The 18,027-nt window shown below is 53.6% G+C and overlaps 1 protein-coding gene across 1 annotated transcript in view; it reads right to left on the reverse strand.

The window, feature by feature from the left end:
• Positions 1-18,027, reverse strand: part of CCDC33 (coiled-coil domain containing 33) — a 113,181-nt gene that overhangs the window by 72,145 nt on the left and 23,009 nt on the right. Inside the window, exons 3-4 of the mRNA XM_037833446.1 lie at positions 17,063-17,208; positions 3,361-3,494 (exon numbers count right to left, since the gene is read on the reverse strand). Of these exons, the coding sequence (XP_037689374.1) occupies positions 3,361-3,494; positions 17,063-17,208 (280 nt within the window). The remainder of the gene's footprint in view (positions 1-3,360; positions 3,495-17,062; positions 17,209-18,027) is intronic.

An 18,027-nucleotide genomic window follows, 5' to 3' on the forward strand; every position in this document is an offset into this window, starting at 1 on the left:
AAAGAGACTGCATTATGTAATAAAATGGTGTGAACTTTGGGATGTACTCTGAAGGAAACACCAATAGTTGGAAATAATTGTGAAGGTGCTACTTGGTAAGCACCTACTGCCTGCCAGGCATGAGGACAGGTGCTCCTCAGCCATTATTCCAACAAATCCCTGTCGCCACCCAAGAAGGAAACACCTTCTCTATTTTAAAATGTGGAAACTGGAGCCCAGAGGGATCATAGAACTTGATCAACATCACACAGCTAGTGAATAACTGGTGGGAAAGGCTTGATTTAGTGACCCTTGAAGCTTCTTTCCACTCTGGAAGTCTATGATTTGAGGTGGAGGAGATGGGGAAGAAGAAAAGGAAGAGGAGGATGGAGGAAAAATGAAGGAGATGGATGAGGGAAGGAAATAGAAGAGCTAGAGAAGAATCAAAAAGGGAAGATGGGAGCTAAGGGTGTGCCTGCAGGAGGGATGACTTGGATAGCCCCTACCTCTCTGCCTCTTTCCTTGAATGGAGGACATTTCAGCACCAGGGACAGCTGCCGACCAGTGCGGGCTCAGTAGGCCCAGAGCCCAGTGCTGGTTACTCGGACTTGGGGACAGAGAAGGAAGCTGAGGGCCCTACTGAATACTCTTTGTTTCTCCATCCTCCCCACAGGTACCCTGGAGGTACAGAAAGGGAAAGACCCTTGCCAAGTTCCCTCAACAACTGGCCACACAGGATCCATGCTCAAATGGAAAGAGGAGGGAAAGGGTACAGAATGGTCTTGAGGTTGACTTGAAGAAAGTAAAGCAAGGGATTTGGAGCCAGCAGCAGACCTGGGTTCTAGTATGGAGACACTAACTTGCTCTGTGACCTTTAGCAAGTCACTTAACCTCTCTGAGCCTTAACTTAATGCGATGCAAAATACTTAATACCTTAAATAATAATAAATACCTTAAATAATAATAAATACCTTAAATAATAAAGTTAATGTTTTAAATAAAGAAAGACCCTGCCCATCTCCTAAGATTGTTATTAGAATGGGAGTGTATTTTTTAAGCTGTAAAATTCTGTGCAAATTCTCCTTATGGCTGTCCCTACTTTCCTACTTGTTAACCAGCTGCACCCTTCCACACACTCACCAGCCCTGAGCATACCTGAGAAAACTCAGCTAGTGGGTTCCAGTGCTCCCAGCCAAGACCACAACAGTAGCAGTGGAGGCTGCAGCCCCACGTGCTCACTCCCCAGGGGATCTGAGTCCCCAAATCTGGTTGGGATTTGCTGAGGTGGAACAAGAGGTAAGCACCCTGCACTATCCCTGCCCCACTCACCACCCCCACCTCTGGAGCTTTGTGTGGGCAGCCAGCAGATGATCTGCAACTGGGGGGAATGCCAGCCAACCCTCCCTGACCCTGTCTCCATGCTGTAAACACGCTCCATCAGCTTCTTCTCTGGGCACTGTGCCCCTCTGGCCTCCCACTGCTCTCTTCATGTGGCCAGCAAGTCATTTCTGCTGCCTGCCTGCTTTAGCCCTGACACAGGGTCTGAAACTCCCCTTCGATTTTCATTAACACATCCTTGAGCTTCCTCCCAGCCTTCCCCCGCCTCCTGGCCTGGCCCCCATCTCCCCCACTTCCCACTGCAGACATCACCACAGCAACCGGTTCCAACCAGCATCAGCCACTTCAATCTGCAAGGAGATGCCTGCAAATATCCCCCACCTGCCCACGAGGCCCCTGCACCTCCCGTTCATCCTGCAGTTAGTCCTGACCCCCTCTCTGCTGCACAGAGGAGCCCCAAGGCCACTGACCTCCTCACACCTCTTCCTCTAGTCACCCCAGAAGTGGAGAGCCCAGAGCAGGACTCCAGCTCAGGTCCACTCACTACAACCCTCAACAGCCTATCAGCCACACAAATGCACGCATGTGTGCACACACACACAAAACATATTCATGCACAACCAGGCACACACAACCACCCAGATACATCTAGACACACACACAACATACTTTTGCAGCCAGACACACCGAGACCAACACACACATATAATATGCACGCAGACATATGCATGCCTATGGGCATAGATGCAGCGTGGACTCACTCACACATACACACACACAATGTTCACACATGCACACAAACCAGCCCACAGGCACTCACGAGCTCATGCACACACAGGATTGCACAGGTGCATTTGCATGAAATACTACCTTGATTTTTCTTCTTCTTTTGCATTTTCTTAACCCTCCCAACAGCTCCAACCATCCCTTTACAGGCGGAAAAAGAAATAAATTCTCTGGCTTGACCTAGAACTATCTTCTTCCCCTTTTATTGACACCTTCCTCTCCTGTTTCCTCTCCCCGCTCCCCCTCCCACAGCCTGAATAGAGCAGAAAGCCTTTTGCTCTTTGTGAGGCGAATGAAGAGTTTCGGCTAAGTCCTGCCAACATTTTCTGTCTTTAAACAATAAAAATGTTCAAAGGGAAAGGCAAAGTCTGCCCTTTCACCTGCAAGAAGGGAGAGTAGATAAGTCCCTGGGCACCTCTTGGGTCTGGGATGACAGTGCCCGAGGCCAGTGCCCATCACCCAGTCCTGGCATCTCCCAGCTGAGCTCTCATCTGACAGTGGGGGTCAGACAGACCCACCAGGAGGAACATATGCACATCTGTCTGAGCCCCACCTTGAAAAACCAAAATTGCCTACTAGCCTTAGAATGTTCCCAAAGTAGGGGACTGGCAGGGCTTCTGGGGTGGGGAGGAGAGAACTGTCATGCGGTTGCTAAGACAGCAGACCCCATTCATGGGGCACCACAGTCTGTCCTGGGGAGGCACAGACACAGATAAGGATCAGTTCTAGAGACCTTAAAAATTAAAAAAAAAAATCAAGTCGAAGCAGCTTGAACACGGGACCAATGGAACAGGCAGCACCGGGTCCGGGATCCTCCGCTTACTGACGTCTTGACCCTTATCAAGTCATTTCAACTCCTGCAACCTCACTTTTCTCATCTCGGCAACGGGAACAGCGCTGGCCCTTCTGGGAGGTTGTGACTTTCCAAGAGCACTGCGTGGGGACCCGCCAGGAAGCTGTCATCATGTGCCTCTTTGGTGGGAGACCGCAGTAATAACAACCAGGAAAATAATAACAACGGTCATAAAAAAAGATCAGCTTTCATTGTTTGGAAAATTCTTTTATGTGGAACAACTCATTTTTCGAGCAGGCTGGGGAGATGAGGCGTGACTGTATTATGATTTTTTTTTTCCTCTTTAAAATGCTTTTAACTGAATCCAAGAAGGCATTGAGGTGGCTTCCAGCTGATTGTGAGGGAGCTGTGGCTCTGCCTTAAGTAGGTGGGTCCCACGCACAACACCCAGCCCCCAGCCTCACCTTCTTGCCCCAAGTCCTCAGCTTGGATCTCCAATTTCACTGTGTCCCCCCAGATGGGGGATTTAGTGGGCCCCGAGGGCACCGATGTGACTGCCTTGGAGATCTGGCTGTTTGCTTCCTCGGATGTGGTTTTCCTGGGGAGGGAAGGGGCAGGGATGAGTCAGAGGGGAGGGGGTCCTGCCTGCTGCACCCCCCTTACCACTCCTGCCGGGACTCCCCTGTCCATAAATCCAAGCAGGCACAGACCAGCGCGTCATCCCAGGCCCAGGCGACCCCAAGCCTCTCTCCTTAGCTGCCCGGCCTGCCAGGGTGACCACACTGTCTCACGTCCCCACTCTCCGAGGCCTTTGCTTGGACTCAGGCAGCAGCAAAGTACAGGTGGGGTGGGGTGGATGCTCTGCCTATCTGATGTCTGCCCCCCGCCAGGGAAGGGCACCCCAGCAGGTGCCCATGTGCATAGCTGCCCCCTCCTGACCCTCTTCTCTGGGTCCTGGGCAGGGCAGCTGTGCAGTACCCTGCACCTGGCCATTCTCTCCTCTTGACCTTCATTTCCCCAAGCTTCTGGCCCGGATTTCCAAGATTCAGCCCAGCTCCCCCAGCTCTGAACTCTGTCAGTGGAGCACACATGTGCGGCTGCCTTCTGTGATGCCCACTGTCCGCAGAGCCCCAGCTGGGCCCCAGGAGCTGGGCAGGGGCAAGGTGGGGGTGCAGAGCCAGGCTGTGCCAGGGGAGGCAGGAACGTGGGCCTTCTGCCTCCCAGTGCACCCCACAGCTATCTGGGATAAGTGTCCCCAAGATCCAGAGTCATTCAACAGCTCAATGAGAGAGTTAATTCTTCTTCTGTTGAAGAGGTTATGATATCGGGGCGGTAAGTGGTGCTGCTACATTAACTGCAGCCTTCTGTGGGGCGGGGAACCATCCCAGAGAGCCAGTCACAGGGGAACCATACCATGGAGCACACATGGTACCCCAGGAGCAGAGATGCTGCCTGCTGCCAAGCCATGGCTCTCCTCCCCCCACCAAAGGCCCCCAAAGGGAGTGTGAGAGCAGGTGAGTCTGTCTGGAGGCTCTGTTCCAACCTGCTCCATGTGTTAGCAACACCAGCCTCTGGTCCTCCCCAGCCCAGCTTGTTCCTCTCCTCCAGGAAGCCCTCCATGCTCCCTCTGTCCTCGGGACTTTGGTGACACTGTGGCCCAGCCCCTTGCTTCCCACTCATCCCAGCCCTGCTCCTGTGGATAATCGTCATTGTGCGGGTTCTGCCTCCAAGACCCAGGGGTCAACTGAGGACTCCCCCCCAGCTTAGGCTCTGAGACGCCAGTGGCACGGTGTGGCAGTGATTAAAACAGCGACCTAGAGCCAAACCATCTGGCTTCCAGATCCCAGTTCTGCCCCCAACGAGCTGTGTGACTTTGGGCAAGTTGCCCAAACTCACTGTGCCTTACTTCCTTCATCTGTAAAATGGGGAAAACAACAGTACTCATTCTTTGTAGTTATTGTGGGAATGAAGGGCATCAATATGCGTAAAGTGCTGACACATTGTAAAATACCATGAAAGTGCTAATTATTATTTTAATTATTAATATTATATAAATATAAAAATTTATTATTACTACCCCACAACACTGAAGACCTTAGCCTCAGTACCCCCTCCCAAGGCCAATTTGAATTTGTCCTACAAAATGCCATTATCTTTGATGCAATCTTATGTGGACAGATGTATTAGTGTTGATTAGATTGTAATTCTTTGATTGAGTGTTTGCATGGAGATGCAACCCACCCAACTGTAGGTGATAACTTTGATCAGATAATTTCCATGGTGGTGTTGCTCTGCCCATTCAGCGTGGGCCTTGATTATTTATTAGAGCACTATATAAGCTCAAACAGAAGGATCAAGCTTGCTACAGCCAATAGGGACACTTTGAAGAACACACAGGAGCTGAGAGAGGAGCTGCAACTTACAGAGACATTTTGGAGATGACCTTTGAAAGCAGACTTTTGCTCTGGAGAAGTTAAGAGAGGACAAATGTCCCAAGAGCAACTGAGAGTGACATTTTGGAGAGAAGCTGCAGCCTAGAGAGGAACGTCCTGGGAGAAAGCCATTTTGAAACCAGAACTCTGGAGCAGACACCAGCCACATGCCTTCCCAGCTAACAGAAGTTTTCTGGAGGCCAATGGCCATCCTCCAGTGAAGGTACCTGATTGTTGATGCCTTACCTTGGACACTTTGTGGCCTTAAGACTGTAACTGTGTAACCAAATAAACAGCCTTCTATAAAAGCTAATCCATTTCTGGTGTTTTCCAAAAAGGCAGCATTAGCAAACCAGAACAGCCTGCTCCTTTGCCCCTGGTCTGGTTTCTCCCCATCTTGACTCCAACTTGGGGTCTACAACTGGAGGTCTCTGGCTGCTGTGGCCAAGGTGTGATGTCCTGGAAAGGGTACCAGCTTTGGAGTCACACAGAATGGGCTTTTGAGCTCACATGCATCTGTTGGCCAGGTCACCTCCCCTCTCTAAGGCTCAGTCCACTCCTCTATAAACAGTACCCCCCTGGGAGGGTGGCCATAGGATTGGAAAGAATGCAGGTAAAGCTCCTGGTACATAGAAGGCCCCAGTTCATGCTATTTCCTCATCTGTGATACAAAATGACGGGTGTTTTTGAAAAGGATCTGGCGAGAAGAAAGGCAGCATGGAGGGAAAGGGGGACGTGCTGAGGGAGAGCTGAGATGGAAGGGGGCGAGTCACCCAGCGCCCATCCACAAGCATCGCCCTCCGCCAGTCCTGCCCACATGCCCCCCATGCCCGCAAAGGCGTGCATCGGGCTCTGGGCATGTGGGAGGCTGCCCGGCTTTCCCGGGCTGGGGAGGAGATGGCAGAAAGGCTGGCGGGCAGTGGAGCTCAGCCTGCCCCCACCCCCTACCCTAGGGCAGGAGTGGGGCTGGAGGGGAGAAATCTCAGCATCTTCTCCTGCCATTCTGCCCAAGCTCCCTCTCCTGACAGCTGCGCCCCTAAAGCCAGAGGCCACAGAGCTCTTGGCAAGCAGTCTCTCCCCCTAGCAGACCCTCAGGGCTCCCCACGCGGTATTATTTAATGCTAATACCTCACAGCCTCCCTCCTCAGGGAACCACACTGGGCAGGGGCAGGAGGAGCAGACAGGTGTGGTGCCCTGGGGTGGCGTTTCAGGCAGGTGTTAAGGAAGCTGTCCTTCTGCATCCCCACGCATCTAACAGGGCTTGGACACAAAACCTGTTCATGCACAGAGCATGCAGTACTTTGTACCACAGGAGCCTTCCCAGTTTCCTTCAAGTGTGGACAAGAAGACAGAACAGAGGGGTGGGTACTTGACCTGTTGCAGTCACCAGCAGCATGGGGACAGAGTTCTGGTTGGAACCCAGGACCTGTTCTTTGCCAGCCTGTCTATTACCCTCTTGATCTCAGTGACCTCTTGCTCCCTCCCCTTCTTTTGAGTTTCTGGAAGGAGGAACTTCAGTTGGAGAGATGGGGGAAGGATGATGGGTGCAAGGCCGAGGGAGCCTCAGGGTATTGACTCCCAGGCATAGAAAGAGTTAAGCAAGCATTCCTGCCCTGTCCCCCCAGCATCCCTCCCCCAAAGAGGCCTGAGCTAGGTGAGTGGAGATGAAATAACTTAGGAGGAAGGGAGGCCCCCGGGGAAGGAGGGAGGCTTTTAGCAGGTGGAGGAAGGCTGTCAGGGTAATGGCTTTTCCTGGCACGACTGACTCCTCTGGGCCTTGATGCTATTTTAGAAACCCGAGAGCAAGAAGGGTCCCTGATTCCTTACAGTACAGAAGAAGAGGACCAGCTCACTCCCTGCTTCCAGACCCCAATCTTCAGCCCCAGGCTGGACATGAGGGTGGCTGAGTTCTGGGTTCCCCAGGCCCCTGATGGAGCTCCCAGGGCAGTCTCAGAGCCCAGGGGCCCTCTCCAGGGCCTGCCTCCCTGGGCCTCCCCCCAGGGCTGTCTGCAATGACTGAGCTCACTTCCAGTCCCCAAACCCCTGCCCTGGCTCTACAGCCCGGATCCAGGCAGGCAGGGCCCGAAGGAGCTGATGGATGGCGTCCGCCGTTTTAGGGCTCAAACTTAATCCAACCACTGGCTGGGTGGTCACATTAGGATGGAAATAAGGTTGTGTTCTGAGGGCACAGTGCAGCAGTCCTGGGCCCCAAGCTGCAGCAAAAGGCAACTCCCACCCCCGCCACCCACCCCCTAGGGCACTGCGAGGGTACATGTGTGTTTAAGAGGCTTGGGGCCAGAGGCAGGCTTCCCTGCGGGCCCAAGCACAGCTGTGAGTGGGAGGGAATGAGAAAGACTTTGCTTTTTGCCTTTAAGGTCATAACTAAGGGAAAATGTGTTGCCTGGTTCCCCAGGGCATGTGGCCATGAACTGAGGTGAGCAGTGGAAAAGCACTGGACATGGAGGGAGAGAGAGCTGGTGAACCACTTGCCACCCTTTACACCTGTTCTCTGAAATGCCCTCCCACCTCCATCCTGTGTGTCATTGTCCCTGCCTCTAGGAAGTCTCCCTCGACCAGCCCTTCTCATCTGGACATGCATATGAATTCATGCATACACACACACACACACACACACACACACACACAGGCTGCCCCAGACGGTTGTCTGTGCCACACTGTACCTGATCTCACTCCCCTCCCTGCAGTCTGCCAGCCCTCAAGCTGCCTCCAAGGCTATTCACAACGGAGCCCACCTCCTCCACCCACCCTGCCTGTCCTCGCAGCCTCTCACTCCCCTCAAAGCATCACGGCATAAGCAGTCAAGATCCGACTGCCTCCGAGGGCTTTGGAAGCTGAGGTACCAGTGGCCTGGCTTGTCCTCAGTGCCACTCCCAGGGCAGCCACCAGGCCAAGGGGGAAGGCTCTGATCTGGGTAGTCCCGGCTGCTAGGTCCTGGTAAGGTCTGAACCCTGAAGGACCAGAGGGTTGTTCCCAGAAGCCCCTGGGAAGGGAGGAGTTCAGGCAGACACTGAGAAAGATGGACAAGGGGCAGGACCCTCCGATGGGTGGATGGTGGGACAAGAGGTCTTGTGAGCCCTGTTGCTGGCTCCCCTGGGAAACTTTGAGGAAGGTGGGGAAACAGGTTCAGCTTAACATTCCTGCAGGCCAGGTGCTGGGTGTGTAATGGCCAGGCGTCGTTCTGTCCTGAGAAGCTGGGGCAATCCCCCTCTGCCTGCAGCCTTCTGGCTGCCTCTGAGGTCAGCCTCCCTCATCCCCGAAGTCTGAGAGGCAGTGAGACCCCTGGGCCACAGGCCTGCCTCCATCCCTGGAAAGCCTCCATCTCTGACAAGCCTGCTGACCTCTCCCCACCCAGGGGCCCAGCCCTATGCCCCAGGGACTGGAAGGGGAGATTTGGCCTCTGTAGGAGACGGGCATGGGGGGACTGAGAGGTCCAAGGCTGGGATATGTGTTTCTGACCCTACCGGGGCAGGACTGACGAGGGAAGGTCTCCTAGGTGAGGCAGGGCTTGCAGAGATGGAGAAGAGGACCTTCCCAACTGGAGGATGGAGGCTGAGTCTTAGAGGGGGGCACAAGCTGGCTCATGGGGCAGGTGACAGAGCGGCCATCTGGCTGACCCAGGTTCAGGGAATGGGTTGGAAGCCTGGGTAGAGCAGCCAGAGAGGAGTGGCAGGACTTGAGACTTCCCCTGACCTGTTCCCTCTCCAGCCCCCTTCTCTCTCCACCCCTCTGAGTCCAGACTGGCAGGAGGGGAAAAACCGGCTTTCATGCCTCTGGCCTTGGCTAAGCTTCACGTGGATCGCTGGGGTCTGAAGGTGGGGCAGCTGCTGGTCTGCCTCAGCCCTTTGCTCAAAGAAGGAGCTGAAAACAGGGGCCGGGTCCCCTGCCCCGAAGTCAGGAAGCGTCTGATCTGAAGCTCCCTTCTCTCCCCTCTCCCACTTCACCAGACAGCAATCCACCAGCAAGGCCTCCCACGCTGTACTCGCCCCTCCCCAGCCTCCAAGGCTGAAGGCGGGGCAGCTGGTCCTCTGGGTTTTGAGCTCTCAGGGCTCTCATCCTGGGTTTCATTTATTAATTGGACTCTAATGAACCATCACTAATTGCTGATGGCTCTACAACACCTCAGGTGGGCCTCGGTTTACAGAATAGCTGACTCTGGAGCAGGGCGGGTGTAGACAGGCATGGATCCTATACCCTGCAGGGAGTGGGGACTGCTCCAGGGAGAAGAAATGACACATTCCAAGGAATTCAGAGATGAGCCCTTTGGCAAGGGAAGAATCTTTCTGTGAAATGAGAATATTGCTCCTGCCCACATGCTCTGCCCACACTTCATCTGAAATAGCCTTGGCTGCTTTTGCAGGGAGTCCTTCATGGTCACCATGCACTTTCCATCCCCACTCCCTACCTCCTACCACTATCAACCCTGGGAGGCAGGTAGGGCAAGGGTATTCTTTCCAGGTGGCCCAGGAGAAAACTGCAGCTCGTGGAGTTTCTGGTGCAAAGTCAGATTCAAGTTCCCAGCAGCTCGCGGTGTACAGGGGAGGGAGGACAAGCCCTGTGGGCAGCTCTGCTCCGCTCAGAAGTCAGCAGAGGAGACAGCCTGTGCATGTGTGAGGGACATCAGGAAGGGCCCTGCTGGCTGCCTGAAACCTCCTCATTAACGCTTGCTTCTCTTGAGTAAGCATTGGTCTCTTGGGCTGCTTTTCCAGAATTCCCAGGGGAGAGCTCATTCCTTTTGGATCTGAATAAGTGTCTCAGACATGAGAAGCCCTCTGGCGTCCTGGGTGGGGTGACAGGGAACATCTGGAACGAGTCCTTGTGGCTTCAGTCTGGCCAGGGGTCCCTCCCCAGCCAGCTCTCTTTTAACCGCTGACGCCAGCTGTGTTTACAGCCCTGGGATACAGGGACTTTCTCATTGAACAAAAATTCCTAGGCTTTGAGCCTCGAGGGGCGACGTCATTTGGAGCAAGTGTGGGTGGGAGCTCAGGTCCTACAGGGGGGTGGCCGTGGCTGCACTGGATGAGGACTCTGGAGTCCCAGGTCCCCTACCCAGGGTCTGCTCCCTGACCTCATACCTTCTCCTGTGGCCTCTGCTGGAGCCAGCAGCCACACAGGATGGACATGTCTTCCATTTCTTCACTCCCACTGACCAGCCATGTGACCTCGGACGAGTCCCTTCACTCCCCTGGGCCTTGGCCTTTTTGCTATAACATGGGGATAATACAATCTGCCTCCCAGGGCTGTTGTATTTGAGCCAGAGTACACAGAGAACCGAGCTCAGAGTGGGACATGGCCTGCAAACTGGGGCTTCTTTCTCACTGGTTTGTTCCTACGATCACTATCACTCAGATTGTTATTGTTATTTTTTGCTGAGCCCAACCCTCTGGCTGCTGAGACAAATCCACAGGTTACCTGTGAGTCATGCAGGCCTCTCCCCACCCAGGCCAGATCCCTGCTCTCTGGGTTCCTTGGTCAAAGGTCCACAGCCGGACAGGAGGGGAGGCAGGAAGCCCAGATTCCAGGAGGGGTCTCTGGGCTGGCCACTGCCTTTTCTCGGAAAGTCTGGGTCAGGGGTCTGGACACCAGCAGGCCCCTTTCTGAGAGAGCAGTTGGTGCAAGAAAGATCAAGGTAGGGAGCAAAATAGAAAGATCTTTTGGATTCTGGAATCCTGGATCCTGGATCCTGGCTTAGGTATTCACTAATTCTGTGAACTTGGGCAAGTCATAAAAAAGCTCTGAGCCTCAGTGACCTCTTCTGTAAAATGGAGGTAACATTATACCTGGTTCACAAAACGGTGTACAGATATATACACACTCCTCTTTGCCAGGTATATGGTAAGCACTTAATAAATCTAACCTTCTTTCACCCTTCCTCTCTTACCAGGACCTTGGACAATTGTCCTACTTCCCATATCTTCTCCAGTTAGTCACCAGGGTTAGGGCTTTGTCTGTGCTAGGGTCAGGGCTCAGCGTATGACCAGGGTCAGGACTCAGTGTGTGACCAAGATCAGGGCTCAGTGTGTATCCAGGGTCAGGGATCAGTCTCTGGCCAAGGTCAGGGCTCAGTCTGGGGCCAGTGTAGGGGCTCATGTTTATCCAAGAAAAGCAAAATTCCACTGATTATGACTCCAATTGGTTCTGATCTGCTCCCCGCCCCCTCCTGCTGCCCGTTGCCTGAACCCAGCCTGCCCCAAGTGCACAGAGGAAGCAGCATTTTCCCCTCCCAGGACTGGCTCTGTCTCCACGCATTAGTTCTGGGCAGTAGGCAGCCAGAGAAGCAGCTGCCAACACTGGCATCCAAGGGTCAGAACCCCACAGGCCATCTCCTGGCTGGCCCCTTCCCTACATCTCACCCTGCTGGCAGGAGGCCTCCTCCCCCAACCTGTCAATGCCACTATCTTCTTGATTCCTGCTATGCCCTGACTGGCAGGTCTCTCTGTGCCAGGGCCTTGAGCCAGGGCCAGACCAGTCAGGGGAGACTCTGGGCCTGGGCACTGGCCCAGCCTCCTTGGCTGTGGAATCTGTGTTGGGGCTCTCCTTGTCTCTAAAGAACTGAGACTGTTTCCCAGGCCAGAGCCCAAACAAGCCAGACAACTGGCTACAGACTATCAGATCAGGACAGGCCTAGGACAGCAAGAAGGCCAAAGCTTGCATCCTGGCCATGAGAAGACTGAGGTTCCAAGAGGGGCAGGGTCTGGCCTGAGGTCATACAGGGAGTTGGGGCAGTGGGCCAAACTCTAGGTCTTACCAATCCCCAGTGTGGCTTCCTTCCACTGCACTGTGGCTTTCTTCTGATAGGTCTCATGTGCCTACTGGGAGTGTTGCTAAGGATACCCCTTCCACCCCCACGTCATGCTTCAGACCTGCCAGCATCTCCCACTGTCAGGTTGCACCACCTCTATAGCCCTATGAGGCAGTTCCCACGTGAGGTATTCGGGCATCAAGAGGTGGAGTAACTTCCCAAAAGTTATACAGCAAGCTAGTAGTGGGGCCAGGTTCACTCATTCATTCATCTATTCATTTACTTATTCATTCATTCATTCAACAATTATTGGCAGCTTTCTATGTTCCAGATGTGTTTAATAATGGCACATGATGGTGCTTGCTCTCATGGAACCAGTGGAGCACAATGGGGGAAGGCACTGACAAAGAATTAACCAGTCATCACATAAAAACACTGTGACACTGGAGAAGCACATGGTCCCACGAAAACCTGTGATGGGGAAGAATTTGGCCCAGTCTGGAAGGTCAGGGAGGGTGTGCCAGTTTGAATGTATTATGTCCCCCAAAATGTCATTATCTTTGATGCAATCTTGTGTGGGCAGATGTCTTAGTGTTGATTAGATTGTAATTCTTTGATTGTTTCCATGGAGATGTGACCCACCCAACTGTAGGTGATAACTCTGATTAGACAATTTCCACGGAGGTGTGGCCCCACCCATTCAGCGTGGGCCTTGATTAGTTCACTGGAGCCCTATAAAAGCTCAGACAGAAGGAGCGAGCTTGTCACAGCCAAGAGGGACACTTTGAAGAATGCACAGGAGCTGAGAGAGGAGCTGCAGATGAGAGACAGTTTGAAGATGGCTGTTGAAAGCAGACTCTTGCTCCAGAGAAGCTAAGAGAGGACAAACATTCCAAGAGCAACTGAGGGTGACATTTTTGAGGAGCTAAAGCCTAGAGAGGAATGTCCTGGGAGAAAGCCATTTTGAAACCAGAACTTGGAGCAGACGCTGGCCACGTGCCTTCCGAGCTAAAAGAGATTTTCCTGACACCATAGGCAGTCCTCCAGTGAAGGTACCCGATTGCTGATGTGTTACCTTGGACACTTGATGTAACTGTGTAATCAAATAAATCCCTTTTATAAAAGCTGATCCATTTCTGGTGTTTTGCATTCCAGCAGCATTAGCAAACCGGAACAGAGGGCTTCCTTGAGGAGAGAACCAAAGAGAGAAAGGGAGAATGTTCTGGGGGAGAAATGGTGCAAAGGCCTTGGGTGGGAGGGGACAGGGCCTGCTCAGAGTACTGAGAATTGTTTAGTGTGTCTGGAGAAAAGAGAGAGAGGTGGGGAACTGGAGAGGCAGGCAAAGATCCAACCCTGCTGGGCCTGGAATTGTCTTTACCCTGGAAGTGATGGAAAGTCATTAGAAGGTTCAAAGCAACAGGGTAAGCTCCCTTTGAAGGCTGTGATTGGAGGGTGGCAAGATTAGATGTACCAAGAACTTTGGAAGAACAGTACAGTAGCATATGTGGGTGGAAGAACTGTTAAAGAGAAGCAGCCAGATTCAAGAGAAAGAAGAAATTGACAAGACCTGGTAATAGATTAGACTAGGGTGAAAGAATGTGATTACTAATGCCAGGATGTGGGTGGGATCATATGGAGAGTAGAAAAAAGAAGAGTGACCTAGGGTCGAAACCTGAGACTGGCCAACATTTAATGCCGGGTAGCAGAGACAAAAGAGAGGAGGAAAGCAGGAGAATGGGTTATCTTGGAAGCCAGGAGAATAAAGAGCTTCAAATATTGCATGGTCACAGGTGCTAATACCACTGAGAGATCACCCAAGACGGGTGCACACTGGACCCAGGGCTGGGCAGGTGGGCACTGGTGACTTTAGAGAAAGGGGGTCAGATTGGAAGCTATATGAATGTCTTGGATGGGGAGAGGCAGAATCACAGACCAGACAAGGGTCCCTGAGGGCAGCTCTCCCACTGCGCAGTAGACCTGTTGGTCTGGGAGAGTCAGGGGCAAGAGGACGCAGCCTATCACTAGTATGGTTCAAGGCTGCCTGCGGGGTGAGGTGGCCAGGCCCAAACAAGGGAGGCCTCATCTTTGGGCAGACCCCTCTCCAGCTCCCCACTAAGAGGGCACTCCCAGGCCCATGCTCAGACAGACAACAAATCCAGAGAGGAGGGCAGAGCCAGGCTGAGACGGGGTCCCCAGGATGCCCCTCTCCATCTCACCGATCTAAGGTGAGGCAAAGTGGGATGGCAGGGACCTCTTGCCAGCACAGGGGATGCTAAGCTTAGGGCACCAGAAAAACCGGCAACAAGATGAGAAAAAAAGTTTAGAAAGAATGTGAAATTATATTTATATTTTAAAGTATTGCGGTATTTGTGATGGAGAAAATGAAAACTTCAGTGGGCTTTCTTACGCCTATTTTATACTGTATTACTCTGTATTTGGAATTAGACATACTGGGGCCACCATGTTCTTTCCAGAGCTTAGGGCATCTAAGGGTCCTGGTCCTCCCTCTGGGGTTCCTGCAGGGCTGGGGGCTAGCACTGAAAGGCCCCTTCAGGTCCTGACAGCTGGGCCTTCACTCTCAGAAGCCCCCCTCTCTCCTTTCATTTGCATCTCATTAGCACCGGGAGCTGGTGGCAGCGCCAGGCGCCTGGAGCCCTGGAACGCAGGCTGCTACCTCGCCTTTCTCCCTGCACCCTCCTCTTTCTGGGTTCCGATGGGTCTAGAGAGGCGCTTTCCCCTCTCCCCACCCTACACCCCCGGCCTCTTCCCCTACCCCACGTGCCGCAGCCACCGGGAGGCGCCGTCGGGCTCAGGGTGTGCCCGGCTCGCCACACCCCCCACCCGGGCTGGGGCCGGCCGGGCTCCCGCCGCGCGTTCCCATGGCAACGGGGTGACGGCGCGGGTCGCGGTGCCTGCCAAGGAGCTGCGCCGCCGCCCGGCTTCCCGCCCGCCGCCCAGGCTGGCCTGGTGATAGGCAGGGCCTCAATCTCCCGAGATGATCGGCGATAATTGGTTTATGGAAATAGCGGAGGGGAGTCGGCGAGCTCCCAGCTAGAAACCAGCTTGCCTTCCAAGCCTGCTCGCTGCCACCTGTCCTTTCGTCACCAAGGAAGTGGAGTGGAGGAGGGGAAGGCGGAGGAGCTGGGCTGGTGGAAACGGGGCTTTTGAGGCAAGCAAGTGGTTTTTACCTGTTGGTCTCCGGCACAGCATCTATCTATTCCCCTTTCACTGTGCGGGTGGAGGAGGAACTCGGTGTTTGCCTCCCTCACTCCTTGGCCCCTAATCCTTGACCCCTAAGCCTGTGATCCGGCCTCTGCTGGGTGCATTGCCAGGGAAATGAAGGAGACCTGAGTTCTGTCCTCTAGGCGCTCCAGTTTGGGGGACAGAGGGGGAGCCCCAGGTCCTACCCTCTGGGAGCAACCTCCCGGAATGTAAACGCTATTATTTATGTAAAGTAAATGGATATTGCCACTGCTGTGAGATTCCAGAGAATGGACAGCTCAACTCTGGTGGCTGCCTGGAGGAGGCTGCGAGGAAGAGGCAGCGAGAAAAGCTTTGAAGGTGGGATTTCAGCAGGTGGAGGTGAGAGGGCTGGAGCGGTCACTCCTCAAAAGGAAACTGTGGGCAAAACCCTGTCGGCAGGAACCGAATGCTGCTGCTTTTGGTGTGGGAGAGGAGGTGTTAGGGTAGCTTAGTGGGAGGCAGGATGTGTGTAGAAAGGGTTAAAGGATGAAAACCTAGTTGGGGGGGGGGGAGGATTATTGCGCAATGCTTTATAATAAACGTTGAACAAATGTCCAGCAGCCATATAAAAGGATGGCTGGAGACAGATTGTGTCACCCCCTGATGCCTGTAATGGGTTAACATGTCTCCCCAAAATATATATTCCATGTCCTAACCCCTGGTACTTAGGAATGTGGCCTTATTTGGAATAGAGTTTTTACAGATGGAGTCAAATTAAGGGGAGGTCATACTGGATTCGGATGGGCCCTAATCCAATGACTGGTGTCCTTATAAGAAGACACACAGAGAGGAGAGGGCTATGTAAAGAAAGAGACCCCGGTACAGCAGGAAGACGGCCAAGCAGAGACGGAGGCCAAGATTGGAGCTATGTTGCCGCAAGCCAAGGAACACCCAGGGTTGTGGTACCCACCAGAAGCTGGAAGTGTTCTTTCCTAAAGGCTTTGGAGGAGCATGGGCCTGCTGATTTCAGACTTTTAGCCTCCAGAACTGGCAGAGAACAAATTTCTGTTGTTTTAAGCCACTCCGCTTATGATGATTTGCTATGGCAACCCTAGGAAATTGTTATGATGCCCTTCCTGGAGAAGTTAGACCCACAAAGTGGGCAGTAGACCTGGCACACCAGGCCTCAGATACCAGACTGGGAAGGTTGTAGCCCTGGACAGCAGTTGGCAGGGAAGGGGGCAGGGTGTGTGTGCATCAAAGGACCAGAAATAGCGAAGCCCCCATGATAGAAAAGACCGAGGAAGTGGTGGGCCCAAGGAGGAAGATGGCTGTGAGGGCCTTACCCCAAATTTGCCATGGAGGGATGGGCACCTAGGAGGCCAGGGGAAGCAGGCCCCCAGCTTCTCCTTCTGTCATTTGACTGTCACCCCCCATGTAGCCCCACCCAGGCTTCAAATACAAGGGCTCTGCCCCTCTGAGGATGGGGGGTGTCCAGACCCCACTTGACTGGTTATGGGATCAAATACTGGCTCTCTGGACCCCTTGGCATCCTGCCCCAGTTCTGGTGAGCAGCTTTCCATGCATCAGGGAAAAGTGGGAAGATGAGATGCCAGGCCTCACAGTTGCAGAGCCGCTAGTCCCTGTGTGATTTACACTCGGCTCTTCCCCTCTGGGTATTATAGTACCAGTCCTGAACCTTGGGGTGCTCAGATTCTCAATATCCATCCCCCAGTCTCTGCTTACAGCCCTGCCACCCTCCCCTGTCCCCACTGTCACCCAGGTACTTACACCACCACATAGGGCCATGGCTCAGAGCCATCCTTGCAGGCAGGTAGGTTGATGGCTCCGTAGAGAGTGACCATGATGGTCTCCTTATTAGAGGGGGCCAGGTGGCTGCTGCCAGGCTCTGTGTTCTGGGAGGGGCCCATGGGCTCCTGTGGGCTCTCAGCCACCTGTGGGGAGAGCCAGGGCTGAGTGGCCACCTGCCTTTAGTGCTGCCCTCCAACCCCGTGGCCTGTTCACAGCTCCCCTCTGAGTGGCTGTCTCCCCGTGTCATCCCCCTACCCAGTCTAGACTAAGGGGCAGTGGCCTTTGGCCCTATCTTCTTCCTACCTCTGTACCCTACCCTATGTCTCTCTCAGTCCCTCCCTTGCCTCATTCATCCTTGGAGGACCTTCTCCCTTCAGCTTCTCCCCCTCCAAGCTGCCTCTCTTCATTGTAGCCAGCTCGGTCAGTCCAAAATACTATTCTCGCCTGCCATGCCTCAGCTCAAAGAACTTGCCATGCCTCCCTCCTGCTGCAGTTCTCCACAACTCTGCCAGAATGAGAGCTGGCCAAAGGGCAGGAATGTCCCCCCAACCTAACTTCCTGCTGCTCCTCAAGATATCCTCAGCTCCAGGACACTTCCTTTCAAGTCCATTCCCACCTCCAAGCCTTTGCTTTTACAGGTTCCCTTAGCTATAATTCCTAAATCCCACCTGCTTTTTGAGGTCCTAGCAACTGGCCTTCTTTGGTGTCTCTTGTTACCTCACCTCAATCCACTTGTCACCTCATGTCCCTCCTGTGCACTGCACTTTACAGTTTACAAAGCATATCCACATCCCTGGAGTCACTCAACACATTAACGGAGATTAATGAATGTGTGTGCATCCCAGACACCACCTCCATCTTCCACCCAGAGAACCCTGTGGCCAGGAAGGAGGAGGGGGCTCTGTCCACGCTCAGGGCCTCCTAGCCTGGCTGTCCCAAGCAGA

The sequence above is a fragment of the Choloepus didactylus genome, chromosome 4 (assembly GCF_015220235.1).
Source record: "Choloepus didactylus isolate mChoDid1 chromosome 4, mChoDid1.pri, whole genome shotgun sequence".
NCBI classification, from domain to species: domain Eukaryota; kingdom Metazoa; phylum Chordata; class Mammalia; order Pilosa; family Megalonychidae; genus Choloepus; species Choloepus didactylus.